General features: G+C 34.5%; 1 protein-coding gene across 3 annotated transcripts in view; it reads left to right on the forward strand.

The window, feature by feature from the left end:
- LOC150105819 (homeodomain-interacting protein kinase 2-like) overlaps positions 1-16,625 on the forward strand; it is a 325,632-nt gene that overhangs the window by 131,493 nt on the left and 177,514 nt on the right. For all 3 annotated transcript variants that reach the window (XM_090394360.1, XM_090394362.1, XM_090394361.1), the window contains exon 8: positions 7,297-7,451. In XM_090394360.1, coding sequence (XP_090250486.1) covers positions 7,297-7,451 — 155 coding nt within the window. The remainder of the gene's footprint in view (positions 1-7,296; positions 7,452-16,625) is intronic.

A 16,625-nucleotide genomic window follows, 5' to 3' on the forward strand; every position in this document is an offset into this window, starting at 1 on the left:
TGCTTTTTGCATTCTTAAAGAAAAATTATTTCATATCATTCTTATTCAATAATGAGAATCAGTAAATCCTTTCGTTTAGTGTTAAACGACGATTAGCATTCATTTTAGAAATTATGGACTTTACAACTGCATTATAAATAACTATTTTAATTTCCCGACTTTTAGATCTTCATATTAAGGTCATCATCTGGATGACCTTAATACAACAAGAAACAACAATATAAAATAAAAAATACAGATAAAATTAAAAAATTAATTAATTAGAAACTACATGAAAGCTAAATTCTATTTAAGATAGTCATAAGAGGAACATTCTTTCATATAGATAGTTTTTTTACAGTAACAATGATGTCCTATTTTAACATGACAAGTGTTATATTAGATTTAAGATTCGGGATTATCTACAGTCCTGTTTATAGTTAACTCTTAGGGAGAAAGGTTCTGTGGGTAGAATATGTGCCTTCCATATGCTTGGGATTTTTAGACCATCATTATTATTTAGATGTGTTTAGGGTTGTTGATAAGAATCTCACAGGGTTCCTTAAATTTACGTTCATACCATGTTTTGGGTGTGATGTGAACAACTGGTGCTTTTCCAGTCAATTCTATGTAAAGTGTTTTTCAGGGCATGATCAGAAAGTCCATCTTCACCATAGGTATTATATTTAATGTGTTGTTTATGTTCCTTTTGTCTGATAGGAATTGTGCGTCCTGTTTCCCCTATATATGGTAGATTACAGGTGCAATAAATACGGTATACTCTAGGGTGGGTCAGCAGAAGGAGTGGGTCTTTGGATGAGTTGAGTAAGCTTTTTAATTTTGCAGGAAGTTTAAAGGTGGCTTTGAGGTTGTATTTCTGTAGTATTCTGTTTATTTTATCTGATGTCCCTTTAATGTAAGGAATGCTTATAATTTTATTGTAGTCTGGTTTATCTTTTTTTTTTATTGAGATCTTGTAGAGAATTTTGTTAATAGTGTTTTGGCTGTAACCATTTTTTAGAAAAGTATTGCTGTAAATTTAAATTCATCTTTAAGAGCGCTTGTTCATTGGAGCAAATCTTCAAAGCCCTGTTTTTTAGAGTATTAATGACACCTAGTTTTTGTGTTGGGTGGTTGTAGGAGTTTGTGTATATATTGGCCAGTATGTCTTGGTTTCTGGTAAACAGTGAAGGAAAGACTGCTAGAAGGAAGACGTGTGACAAATGTATCTAGAAACACTTGGTCATGAGCAAGTGCTTAAAGACGAATTTAAAGTTATCAGCAATATTTTTCTAAAAAAATGGTTACAGCCAAAACACTATTAACAAAATTCTCTACTAGACCTCAATAAAAAACAATGATAAACCAGACTACAATAAAACTATGACCATTCCTTACATTAAAGGGACATCAGATAAAATAAACAGAATACTACAGAAATAAAACATCAAAGCCACCTTTAAATCTCCTGAAAAATTAAAAAGCTTACTCAACTCATTCAAAGACCCACTCCCTCCGCTAGCCCACCCTAGAGTATACTGTATTTATTGCACCTGTAATCTACCATTTATAGGGGAAACAGGATGCACAATTCTATCAGACAAAGAGAACATAAACGACACATTAAATATAATAACTATGGTGAAGTTGGCCTTTCTGATCATGCCTTGAATACTTTACATAGAATTTACTGGAAAAGCAACTGTTGTTTACCTCACACCAAAACATGGTATGAACGTAAAAATAAGGAAGCCTGTGAGATTCTTATCAACCACCCTAATCTAAACAATAATGATGGTCTACAAACCCCAAGCATATGGAAGATACATATTCTACCCACAGAACCTTTCTCCCTAAGAGTTAACAGGACTGTAGATAATCCAGAATCTCATCATCATCATCAAATTCCTGCCATGTACCCTCAAGGGGTGTACAGGATATGATAGTACTACATGAAAAAAATTACATCATTATTAATTTCCTATCTACAATTTTCCTCCAAATCAGTCTGTTACTTGTCAACACTCCAATATTATCAGCTCTTATATTTCTATTGTCTAAAGCACTTTGTACCGTATCAATCCACCTATATCTTGGTCTTCCTCTCGGTCGTTTTCCTGCCAACCTGGCAGAGAACACTTGTTTTGCTAATCTTTCCTCGCCCATTCTGTTTAAGTGACCATACCACCTGAGATTAGCTCTGCTAACGCATTCCTGGATGCTGACAATGTCAAGTTCTTTCCTAATATCCTCGTTTTTAATATGATACTGACATTTATGCCATCTGTTCACGCCTATAATCTTTCTCAGGACTCTCATATCTGAAGTCTCTAGTCTTTGGTCAAGTGTTTTACTTCTGACCCAGCTCTCAGATCCATAAGTTAAAATTGGTTTGAACACTGTCTTGTATACAGCTAATTTAGTGTTGCGACTAATTTCTCTCTTATTCCATATGAATTAATTCAATTGACTTCCCACCATACCAGCTTTGCTGATTCTGTTGTCTATTTCTATATTTAATTTACCATCTTCAGTAAAAATCGTGCCTAAATAGCTGAATTGTTTTACTTGTTCCACAGGTTCTCCATTCACAACACAGTTGACATTTTCAATGATTCTGCCTATTTTCATTGTCTTTGTCTTTTTATTGCTGACCTTCATACCATATCTATTACAACAGCTATTCAATTTAGTCAGAGAATCTTGCAGACTTGTAGCGGATTTATTTAGAAGTATAACATCATCCGCATAAAGCAAAGAGCTGACATTAACATCTCCAATTTCGATATCATGTTTAATACCACTTTCCTTCATAATGCGATCCATATAGATAATGAATAACAGAGGGGATAATGTACATCCTTGTCTCACACCAGATTTAACATTAAACCATCTTCCTGTACTTCCTTCAATTCTAACTGCTGACTTACAACTCAAATAAAGACTAAGTATTGCTTGATATAATGTCCCATTGACACCATATAACTGCAGCGTATTGAATAGCTTCTCTATTCGCACCTTGTCATATGCCTTTTCCAGATCGACAAAACTTAAATACAGATCTTTGTTATATTTCCATGCTTTCTCGACTATTTGTCGTAAAGTGAAGATCTGATCCTGACAGCCTCTATTTGGCCTGAATCCAGCTTGTTCTTCACCAAGCTTTTCTTCCACAATTCTTCTCAACCGTTTCTCAAGTATACTTGCATAGATCTTGCCAGGAACACTCAGTAGGGAAATACCTCTGTAATTCTCACATGCAGTTTTATTTCCCTTTTTATATATGGGTACTATGAAAGCTGTACTCCAATCATCGGCAATTCGTCCCTCAGTCCAGGCTTTCTGAACTATGCAGTGCAGCCACTGTAAGACTCTTATACCACCATACTTCAGCATTTCTGGTCGAATATCATCTACTCCTGCTGCCTTTCCACATTTCAAGCCTTTGATGGCTTTTTCTACTTCAAGTATGGATATGTATTCCTCACTGCATGCCTGGTCAGTGTTTTTTACCACTGTGCTGTCATCACTGCTTGTTTCATTTAGCAGTTTTTCAAAGTAATTACTCCATACTTCAAGGATATCTTTTTCTCCCGTTTTCATGTCACCTTTATCATCTCTAATTCCTTTTATAGCACTCTTTCCTCCATTCTTAAGCTTCTTCAACCACCTCCAGAATATTTTGCCACATTCTTGATATTTATTTTCTATATTCTTGCCAAAGTCCTCCCATGACTTTTGTTTAGCTAGTTTTACACAGTGTTTAGCATTCTTGCATTTGTTTCTATATTCTCTAAGAGCACAAGCTGACTTATTTGACAGGAACTTTTGGTATGCTTTCTTCTTTTCCTTCACTGCCTCTTTAACCTCCTGTGTCCACCAGGGAGTTCTAATTTTTTTATCCTTACAAACAACCTCACCACATGCCTCTCTGGCAGAATCAATGTTTTCTTCAGAGTTTGCCAATGAATCTCCAAGGTTTGATTCCTGTTCTCAAACTCTTTCATTTTTCCTTCAATAATCTTTGTGTATTTTAGTCTACAGCTCACATCTGAGAGCTGCTCAACTTTTATTCGCTTTAAAACTTTCTTACATGTTATTCTTTTCAATATGAAATTCACTTTTATCATGCTCAAGACTAAATAGTGATCACTTCCAATTTCAAATCCTCTGTACACTCTGTTGTCCTGCACCAGGGATCTATCAACACATCACTATCAACAATAACATAGTCAATGAGACTTTTCTTATTCCTAGCCTCTTCTCTCCATGTGAATTTGTGCACATTTTTATGTTGGAACATGGTGTTAGTAATAACCAGTCCATGTCCTGAGCAGAAATCCAACAGATATTTGCCATTATTATTAGCTTTGCTCTTTTCTCCAAATTTTCCCAAAATATTTTTGTATGTCTCACAATCATTTCCTACTCTGCTATTTAGATCCCCAACAAGGACCAACTTTTCATTTTTCATTGTGTCAGTTGCTTTTTCTAAAGCCTCAAAAAATTCCTCCACTACTACCTTAGTAGAACCTTCTGTGGGACCATAGGCACAAATAAGTCTCATTGTCCAGTTCCCCATTCTCATATTTGCCCACATTACTCTACTTGGGACTGACTGCCATTCAAGAAGATTAGCCTCGTATTTTGTGCTGGGGCGTTGCCCCAGCACAAAATATTATGGCTAATATTGTATACTATGGCTACTCCTTCTTTTCCTTGATTGTCATTGCCTGAATTTTGTATTTATTGCTCAGAAAGATCTCACCAGTTTTGGTCTTTTTTGTTTCAGTCACCCCTATTATGTCGATCTTGTGCTTATCTAATTCCTCAGCTAGCTCCTTTTCTTTGCCATTCAGGTTTCTTACGTTGATAGTACCGATCTTTAACTCTAGTGATGTTGAGTTGGGGTTTATTTTCAGATTTGTTCCAGTAGCTGACTTTTCGATGTTCGCCCTGGTTCCCTGGCGAAAACAATGGGGGCCTTGTTTAACCAGGCGACGCCCCAGCCAGCATGAAATTTTGTCATGTTGTACCATCATTCTATATTTTGGTTTAACCAATAAGAATACAATTTGGTCGGCTAAATCCCAAATTGCCAGCCCATCCTCGTCCGTTTCAGTATCCAAGTAGATACCCAACAGGGTGCACCACGAGAAGGTGAGGATTGGACATTAGGTCAGAAGCCCTGGTCGGTTCTCCACATTCCTTTAAAGGCTATGTGGAGGTCTCCTCTCAGTTATACAGCTTTGACCCTTAAGCACCCCTAATCCAGAATCTTAAATCTAATATAATAATTGTCATGTTAAAATAAGACATCATTGTTACTATAAGAAAACTATCTATATGAAACAATGTTCCTCTTATGTTATCTTAAATAGAATTTAGCTTTTATGTAGTTTTTAAATAATTAATTTTTTAATTTTATCTGTATTTTTTTTTAATATATATATATATATCATCATCATCATCAAATTCCTGCTATGTACCCACAAGGGGTGTATAGGATATGATAGTACTACATGAAAAAATTATATCATTACTAACTTCCTAACTACAATTTTCCTCCAAATCAGTCTGTTACTTGTCAAGACTCCAACATTATCAGATCTTATTTTTCTATCGTCTAAGGCACTTTGTACCGTATCAATCCACCTATATCTTGGTCTTCCTCTGGGTCGTGTGAAGGACAAAAGTTCTTCACAAAAGTCAATTTCTCATGGAATGCCTTTATAAAGAAACATGTGAAACTCTACTTCATTCTCCTAACTTAAACAGATCCGACGACTTACGTCCATCCCCTTTATGGGAGATAGTACTTTACAAATCAGCTCATCTTTCCTAACTTTTTATTGTATTGATTTTTTTTTTTTTTTTTTTTTTTTTTTTTTTTTTTTTTAACGAAAGTTATTGACCTTTTTAAGTTATCTTACACCAGCTACTTAGGTGGCGCTTTTTGGAATTGTCAGTTATTGTTTAATTTGAGCTTAATGTACTGAAGATGCCTGTGACACACAGGCGAAAATTATACTATTAAATAATCTTTGTACGTGAGTTTTTTCCATTTTAATTTTGTATCAAGTGATTTGATGAGCTGATTTAGTCACTTTTGCAATGTGTCCCCTAAACTTCAACTCCCTATCCACCAACACTCCCAAATCCCTGGCCTCGTCATTCTCCTGGAGTACAGTTCTACCAATGTGATATACTGCTGCTAATATTTTCACCCCAAAATGCATAACCTTACACTTTGCCACATTAAATTGACATCCACTCTCCTTAGCCCAGTCCTCCAATCTTTCCAAATCATCCTGCAAAAGTTTGACATCATGTGCATTCACTATTGCTCACCCAACTTCGCATCATCAGCAAACAAATGAACTGTTCCTCTCAGATCCTTTCCTATATCGTTAATGAACAAATTAAATAGTAGTGGTCCAAGAACAGAACCCTGCAGCACACCACTAGTCACAGGCCATCTTTTGGACTCTACTCCTGAATAAACTACTCTCTGATATCTCTCCATCAACCACCCTCCTATCCATCTCACTAACCCTATATCCATCCCCACATGCAGGTGGCAAGATGGTATTAACATACTGACAATTACTACTGGATGTTATAACATAAGCTTCGGAAATCACACTTTTAAAAAAAATTATGATGAATAAGGGTATTACATTCTTTTGCACTTTTTATATTTTATTTTAATAATCATAACAATGCAGAATTTCTAACATTTTTAAATAAATGATTGTATTTTTATGTATATGGCACTCCCTTTTTTTTTGTAAAAAAAAAAAAAAAAAAAAAAAATCCTCATGCAGTAGGAAACACAATGAAAAAAAAAAGATTATTTTCATAATCAGTATATCTAAATGATGAAAATTCATGTACAAAAACCAGATCAGCTTTTTTAAAAAAAAAAAAAAAGTTTAAATTATAGATCCACCTGTGTTCTTGGTGGGAATAATATCATGGGTGTATATTGATATATAAATGTAATTTGTCTCAACCATGGGACTTGTTTGAGATATCTAGAGATGATAGATCATTTCAAACATTGTCTTCTTCTTCTTTAGGCTATAAATTAATCTTATTTGAGACATATTTCGGACCATCTGACTTTGAACATCTTAGGCTAGAATAACATTGTTCTCGAATTGATATTTTAGTTAATGAACATAGATATACATGTATTTCACTGTAATTGGTTTTTTATTTTTATTAGTAATTCTTTTCCCATTAAGCCAATGATACTTATGAATACAGTTAAGATTGTACAGTTAATTAACTGCAGTATTTTTTTTTTTTTAGCAACTAGAATTAATTCATGCAGACTTAAAACCTGAAAATATCATGCTTGTTGATCCAGTTCGGCATCCTTTCCGTGTTAAAGTAATTGATTTTGGTTCTGCAACTCATGTCTCAAAAACAGTCTGTTCAACTTATCTGCAGAGCAGATATTACAGGTATTTCATGTTTTTAATTAGATTAAATTAATTTATGATAAATTAATTAAGCAGCTTATAAATGAAAAAATTGAGTTATTATTAGGTTAACAGTATAAAATTCATCTTTGTCTATCGTTAACAATTTGGATTAGGCCACCCACAGGTATGAATCTGCATGGTTGTAGCACTGATCAATTTAATTGAAATTGAATGTTAATGTTTGTGCAGGTGTATTCTGAAAAGCCGCATAGCCATCTTTTTGACAACTATAATTTTTTTGGATGGCCTCTTTTGTATTCTTCCAATACAAAATTGAGGATAGAAATGAATATTTGACCACACAATAGTAATCTAATGTTTCCTAATTTCTATTAATATGCATAATGAATTATTACATTTAATAATTCATATAATGCTGTTCATATGTCTATATAATATAGATCCATGTATTATATGGTGTCAATGGGACATTATATCAAGTAATACTTAATCTTTATTTGAGTTGTAAGTCAGCAGTTAGAATTGAAGGAAGTACAGGAAGATGGTTTAATGTTAAATCTGGTGTGAGACAAGGATGTACATTATCCCCTCTGTTATTCATTATCTATATGGATCACATTATGAAGGAAAGTGGTATTAAACATGATATCAGAATTGGAGATGTAAATGTCAGCTCTTTGCTTTATGCGGATGATGTTATACTTCTAAATAAATCCGCTACAAGTCTGCAAGATTCTCTGACTAAATTGAATAGCTGTTGTAATAGATATGGTATGAAGGTCAGCAATAAAAAGACAAAGACAATGAAAATAGGTAGAATTGTTGAAAATGTCAACTGTGTTGTGAATGGGGAACCTGTGGAACAAGTAAAACATTTCAGCTACTTAGGCACAATTTTTACTGAAGATGGTAAATTAAATATGGAAATAGACAGCAGAATCAACAAATGGTAGGCAGTCAATTGAATAAATTCATATGGAATAAGAGAGAAATTGTCGGAACGCTAAATTAGCTGTATACAAGACAGTGTTCAAACCAGTTTTAACTTATGGACCTGAGAGCTGGGTCAGAAGTACACTTGACCAAAGACTTGAAACCACAGATATGAGATTTCTGAGAATGATTAGAGGCGTGAACAAATGGCATCAATGGCAATATCATATTAAAAATGAGGATATTAGGAAAGAACTTGATATTGTCAGCATCCAGGAATACGTTAGCAGAGCTAATTTCAGGTGGTATGGTCACTTAAACAGAATGGGCGAGGAAAGATTAGCAAAACAAGTGTTCTCTGCCAAGTTGGGCAGTAAAATGACCCAGAGGAAGACCAAGGTATAGGTGGATTGATACGGTACAAAGCGCCTTAGACGATACTTATCAGATCTTAGAAATATAAGATCTGATAATGTTGGAGTCTTGACAAGTAACAGACTGATTTGGAGGAAAATTTTTAAATGATGTAAATTTTTCATGTAGTACTATCATATCCTGTACACCCGTTGAGGGTACATGTCAGGAATTTGATGATGATTATAATGGAATTTTGTTTATAGCTGATTAACATGTTGACTGCCACAGCAATTTTCAGGATTTGGGTCTCAGAAGCTAATTTGATTTAATTGTATCATATTATTCAACTAATTATAATGCATAGTAATCACCAAAAAACATACAGAATGTGTTTTTTTGGAAAAAAAAAGGTCTCACGAGTTATCTCATAGTTGCCATATAACAGAAAGTTCTTCGCAGTATCCTACTAAGAGTTAATTTGTACTCAGACATTCTTCGACTTGTTTCGCTAAAGACTAGTTAGTGATATCATCATCATCATCATCAAATTCCTGCCATGTACCCTCAAGGGGTGTACAGGATATGATAGTACTACATGAAAAAAATTACATCATTATTAATTTCCTATCTACAATTTTCCTCCAAATCAGTCTGTTACTTGTCAAGACTCCAACATCATGAGATCTTATATTTCTATCATCTAAAGCACTTTGTACCGTATCAATCCACCTATATCTTGGTCTTCCTCTGGGTCGTTTTGCTGCCAACCTGGCAGAGAACACTTGTTTTGCTAATCTTTCCTCGCCCATTCTGTTTAAGTGACCATACCACCTGAGATTAGCTCTCCTAACGCATTCCTGGATGCTGACAATGTCATGTTCTTTCCTAATATCCTCATTTTTAATATGATACTGCCATTGATGCCATCTGTTCATGCCTATAAGCTTTCTCAGGACTCTCATATCTGTGGTCTCTAGTCTTTGGTCAAGTGTTTTACCTCTGACCCAGCTCTCAGATCCATAAGTTAAAACTGGTTTGAGCACTGTCTTGTATACAGTTAATTTAGTGTTCCGACTAATTTCTCTCTTATTCCATATGAATTTATTCAATTGACTTCCCACCATACCAGCTTTGCTGATTCTGTTGTCTATTTCTATATTTAATTTACCATCGTCACTAAAAATCATGCCTAAATAGCTGAAATGTTTTACTTGTTCCACAGGTTCTCCATTCACAACACAGTTGACATTTACAATGATTCTGCCTATTTTCATTGTCTTTGTCTTTTTATTGCTGACCTTCATACCATATCTATTACAACAGCTATTCAATTTAGTCAGAGAATCTTGCAGACTTGTAGCGGATTTATTTAGAAGTATAACATCATCTGCATAAAGCAAAGAGCTGACATTAACGTCTCCAATTTTGATATCATGTTTAATACCACTTTCCTTCATAATGTGATCCATATAGATAATGAATAACAGAGGGTATAATGTACATCCTTGTCTCACACCAGATTTAACATTAAACCATCTTCCTGTACTTCCTTCAATTCTAACTGCTGACTTACAACTCAAATAAAGACTAAGTATTGCTTGATATAATGTCCCATTGACACCATATAACTGCAGCGTATTGAATAGCTTCTCTATTCGCACCTTGTCATATGCCTTTTCCAGATCGACAAAACTTAAATACAGATCTTTGTTATATTTCCATGCTTTCTCGACTATTTGTCGTAAAGTGAAGATCTGATCCTGACAGCCTCTATTTGGCCTGAATCCAGCTTGTTCTTCACCAAGCTTTTCTTCCACAATTCTTCTCAACCGTTTCTCAAGTATACTTGCATAGATCTTGCCAGGAACACTCAGTAGGGAAATACCTCTGTAATTCTCACATGCAGTTTTATTTCCCTTTTTATATATGGGTACTATGAAAGCTGTACTCCAATCATCGGCAATTCGTCCCTCAGTCCAGGCTTTCTGAACTATGCAGTGCAGCCACTGTAAGACTCTTATACCACCATACTTCAGCATTTCTGGTCGAATATCATCTACTCCTGCTGCCTTTCCACATTTCAAGCCTTTGATGGCTTTTTCTACTTCAAGTATGGATATGTATTCCTCACTGCATGCCTGGTCAGTGTTTTTTACCACTGTGCTGTCATCACTGCTTGTTTCATTTAGCAGTTTTTCAAAGTAATTACTCCATACTTCAAGGATATCTTTTTCTCCCATTTTCATGTCACCTTTATCATCTCTAATTCCTTTTACAGCACTCTTTCCTCCATTCTTAAGCTTCTTCAACAACCTCCAGAATATTTTGCCACCTTCTTGATATTTATTTTCTATATTCTTGCCAAAGTCCTCCCATGACTTTTGTTTAGCTAGTTTTACACAGTGTTTAGCATTCTTGCATTTGTCTCTATATTCTAAAGAGCACAAGCTGACTTATTTGACAGGAACTTTTGGTATGCTTTCTTCTTTTCCTTCACTGCCTCTTTAACTTCCTGTGTCCACCAGGGAGTTCTGATTTTTTTATCCTTACAGACAACCTCACGACATGCCTCTCTGGCAGAATCAATGTTTTCTTCAGAGTTTGCTACTGAATATCCAAGGTTTGATTCCTGTTCTCAAACTCTTTCATTTTTTCTTCAATAATCTTTGTGTATTTTTGTCTACAGCTCACATCTGAGAGCTGCTCAACTTTTATTCGCTTTAATACTTTCTTACATGTTATTCTTTTCAATATGAAATTCAATTTTATCCTGCTCAAGACTAAATAGTGATCACTTCCAATTTCAAATCCTCTGTACACTCTGTTGTCCTGCACCAGGGATCTATCAACACATCACTATCAACAATAACATAGTCAATGAGACTTTTCTTATTCCTAGCCTCTTCTCTCCATGTGAATTTGTGCACGTTTTTATGTTGGAACATGGTGTTAGTAATAACCAGTCCATGTCTTGAGCAGAAATCCAACAGATATTTGCCAATATTATTAGCTTTGCTCTTTTCTCCAAATTTTCCCAAAATATTTTTGTATGTCTCACAATCATTTCCTACTCTGCTATTTAGATCCCCAACAAGGACCAACTTTTCCTTTTTCATTGTGTCAGTTGCTTTTTCTAAAGCCTCAAAAAATTCCTCCACTTCTACGTTAGTAAAACTGTGGTACTGTAGGCACAAACAAGTCTCATTGTCCAGTTCCCCATTCTCATATTTGCCCACATTACTCCACTTGAGACTGACTGCCATTCAAGAAGATTAGCCTCGTATTTTGTGTTGAATACTATGGCTACTCCTTCTTTTCCTTGATTGTCATTGCCTGAATATAACATTTTGTATTTATTGCTCGAGTTAGTGATATGTGTGTGTAAATTCGTCAGTAGTGAATTAAACTTAGTTGAGTACGTTACATTTACTTCTTTCTTGAGTATTTTGTTTTATAATTATTATTATAATATATATTTATTATCCCACAATATGGATAAGAAAAGACCACTCACTGAAGAAGAACTTAAGTACTACGCTAATCTAAGTGAGTCAGAATTTGATGAGATTTTTGCTAAGGATGGTTAGTTACGACAGTAGCAATTTTGAACCTTCTGAGGATTCGAGTAAGGACGGTGAAGATGAAGTCTTCCCTGAGTCTGAAGATAATCCTGATACTTCCCAAGCAACAACATCAAATACAAACGATAATTTGTGGATTGAAATACAAGATCTTGAACAATTTATTTTCCAAGAGAACATTGGTTTGAAATTGGACAAAACAGATTTTACAGTACAAACATTGGTGGACTTATTTTTTTCAGAAGAGTTTTTTTGCATTACTGGTCGAACAGACTAATTTATATGTTGAGCAAGAAATTGCAAAACTTCCACGAGTAAGAAAATCTCACAGGGTTTCACAAAGGAAGGACATCGGCGTTGCAGAAATGAAAGTTTTTATTGGACTTTTATTACAAATGGGCCTTGTTCTTTTCCAACAATAGACATTACTGGAGTTGAAACCCACTTTATAATATAATGTTTTGGCAATTACATATGAGGTCGAAATAGATTCCAGTTGTTATTGCATTATTTTTCACTTCACTGATAACTCAATACTATCATCTCCCGACAGACTATACAAGGTAAGACCAATATTGAATAATTTTAATAATATTATGCACCAAAACTATGTACCAAATAAAAATATCTATATCGACGAATCAACGATGCTGTGGCATGGAAGATTAAGTTTCTGCCAGTATATACAAAATAAAAAAAAACAAATACAGAATCAAACTTTATGAACTGTGTGAGTCCGAGGATCTTGTTATGAAAATAAAAATTTACTCCAGTAAATCTGAAGAAACTGACCATAATTTGGGTCACACTACTGAAGTTGTTTTGCACTTACTGGAGGAATATCTCGATAAGGGGTACATATTATATGTGGATAATTTTTATAATTCTGTTACTCTTATGAAATTATTGACTGCACGGAAAACTTATGCATGTGGAACACTACATAATAACAGAAGGGAAATCCAATAGAGGCGGTAAATCGAAAATTGAGAAAAGGGGAGGTTTTTTGGCAGTGAAATGGTCCTACTATAGTATGTAAATGGAAAGACAAATGAGAAGTACTTTGTATTTCTAACATGTATGTTGTTGAAATGGTAGAGGTGTCCAACCGCAATGGAAAATTTTCGATGAAACCAAACATAATTCAAAATTATAATAAGGGAATGTCCAGCATTGACCGATCAGATCAAATGCCGTCATATTACTCAGCTCTAAGAAAGACCATTAGATGGGCGAAAAAAATTGCATTACATATTATAGAAATATATATACACAATGCGTTCAAATTTTTTCATAAAGTAACTTATTCTAACATAAAATTTATAAAATTTAGAGAAGCATTCGTTGAAGAGTTGATTGGAAAAGAGATTCCACCAGTTTCAAAGAAAGTTAGATTGGAAGAAGTTCATTATTTAGAAAGTATTCCACCTACCAAAAAAAACTGTGTCCGACAAAGCCATGTCGAATTTGTACCCAAGCTAAAAAACGACGAGAAATGCATTATTATTGTCCAGCCTGCGAAGAGGTCAGCACTTTGTGTGGAAGGTTGTTTTAAAAAATATCACAAAAAATACAATTGTTCTATTACTTTGTATTTGATTATCACTATATGAATAAATTTTCTGTTCATGTATGCCAGCCTTGATTTTTTGTTCTCTTCCCAGAAGCCAGCTATCCTTAGTTATGCCTTATATACTACTTATATACTTGCAGCTGCACAAAAAAGACAAGTCCAGCCCAGCAACTACGAGATAACTCGTAGTCAGCCCTCTCAGCCAGATCGCCTACTACGAATTATCTTGTAGTTGGCAGTCAACGTGTTAACACCAAACAATATAGACATACAAATTTTTTAAAAGAGTATAATCCTTTCCCATCGTAATGAGTTAGTTATGTTTCTAACGCTTCTGTTATTTTCTGAATCGTTCTTCTTTCTGTATTTGCCTTCAGTGAAGTTCTTTGATAGGAGGAAAACTAATAATGCCATTAAGTTAACAGTAATAGTTCAAATTATAGTTTCCTTCAGCATTAATCAGCCACCTAAACAAAACATCCACGTCTGATAATGGAGAAAGCTTGCATCAGTACATTTTTTTTTTAATTATTTCTTTGAACTCTTGTATCTGATTATTAAAATTTTTTTTTTATTGTTTAATTTAGTTGAGTTGTAGCTCATATTGCTGTTTTAATTTATTTCTTTATACAAGGGTTGTTTGAAAAGTTTGGTAAATTTCCAATAGATGTCTACACAATTCTTTCATTCATACCAGTGTCGACACGTATCATCTTTTTCATAACCCTGCAAAATTTTATCCACGTGCGATGCATAGTTCTCGTTTGCCAAACATTTAAAATGACTATGTTCGCATATTTCATAAAAATGGAGAAAAACGAATTTCATGCAGTGATAAAAACACTCTTATTTGAAGAAGTGCACGGCCGTGCAGATCAAAGCCAAGTAGATGCAATTCATGGGAACTCTGCACCAGCATTAATGACTATTTATTTTTGAATAAATGAGTTAAAACGTGGTCCTAAGTCCATCGAAGCTGAAGCGTGGTCTGGACGCCTGACTGAGGTCCCTACAAAGGAAATGATTGACAAAATCCATGGTATCATTATCGAAAACTGCCGAGTGAAAGTGCATGAGATTACTGAGATTGTAGGTGTCTCAACTGAGCGAACGTGTATAATATCCTGCACGAAAAATTGCACACGAAATGCTTGCGTGATGGGTGCCATGATTGTTGACTGTTGATCAAAAACACATTCGAAATGACATTTCATTGCAGTGTTTGGTGATGTTTAATCACAATTTGCACAATATTTTGTGTTGATTCGTGACTGTACACGAAATTCGATCCACTACTACACACCTGAGTCCAAGCAGCAGTCAAAACAGTGGACAATAACCAGTGAAAGAGCACTGAAAAAAGTGAAGACCATTTTGTCAGCTGGGAAGGTAATGGCCACTGTTTTTTGGAATTCCCAAGGAATTATCATGATTGAATATTTGGAAAAGGGTAAGACAATAACAGGAGTCTATTATGCATCATTGTCGGACTGTTTAAAGGAAGAATGGAAGAAGGAAAAAAACGGCCAAGATTGGCACACAAAAAAGTGCTCTTTCATGAAGACAATGCACTGTCCCACACATCGTCCATCGCAATGGCAAAATTGCACGAATTGTGGTTTGAAATGGTTCCACATCCACCCTATTCTCCAGACTTGGCGCTGTGTGACTTCCTCTTGTCCCAAACTTAAAAATTTGGCTCAGTGGGAAAAAAGTTTCTTTGAACGAGGCTGTCAGTGACTATTTTGCACAATTTGACAATTTGACAAATCCTACTTTTTAGATCAGATGAAAAAATTGGAAACTCGTTGGACCAAATATGTAGACCTCAATGGAGACATGTTGAGAAATAAAGGTGGTTTTTCCCCAAAAAAATGTGTTTAACTTATTTTTTTTACCAAACTTTTCAAACAATCCTTTGTATAGACAAGAAATATGTTGAAAACAAAAACTGTTAGGAAAGTTTTAAGAAGAATCAGTCAAACAATGCTCAAAACTGAACAGTTGTTCAAAAAAGACATATTATTGGCAAAAAAAAACTTGAAAATAAACTAAACCATAGATACTTAGTGACAACATATAAAGAATGTCGATTGATTTAATCACAGAAGAAGCTGTTGGTGAAGTTATTTGCAACAATAGAAAACTCTTAACTCCGTGGTTAACTCCAGAAGTTAAAGGCAGTCCTGGAAAAGAAGAAATGCTGAAAAGTTCCAGCAAGTCAACAATTAACATCAGAAGTCTTTGAAAATGCTGAGAAAAAAGTAAGCAAGTAAAAGAAGAAATGTTGAAAGTTCCAGCAAGTCAAAATGTAACCTCAGAGATTGCAGAGAAAAATGTATGCAACCTATGTGTAAAAGTAGCTAAACAAAAGTTATTTTCATTCCAGCAAAGATTTTGGAATGAATATAGAAGGTAAATATCATGAAGGTGGTAAAATGTTCTGCAGTATTTATTGAAAAGAGTTTTAGAAGTGAAGGCGAGAATACTGCAGAAGGAATCGCAGATAATAAATGCAACATAAAATTGAAAGAAGGATTTCTGAAGTAATTTACTTGAAATGATTGTTATATGGACAGAAAATATTCAAGTGGAATACATTCAAAGCACATATCAGTATTTCAAGTAATAAAAAAATATATATATATAAAAAAATAAAAAAAACTTGAAATGTGAAAAGGTATATGGAATAGATACAATGATCTTTTAGTTATCCCACCTCCAAATGAATGAACCTTCAGTTAATCA

This window comes from Typopeltis vanoorti, chromosome 6 (genome assembly GCF_054136105.1).
Source record: "Typopeltis vanoorti isolate ZY-2024b chromosome 6, IOZ_Tvanoo_1.0, whole genome shotgun sequence".
Taxonomy (NCBI): Eukaryota; Metazoa; Arthropoda; class Arachnida; order Uropygi; family Thelyphonidae; genus Typopeltis; species Typopeltis vanoorti.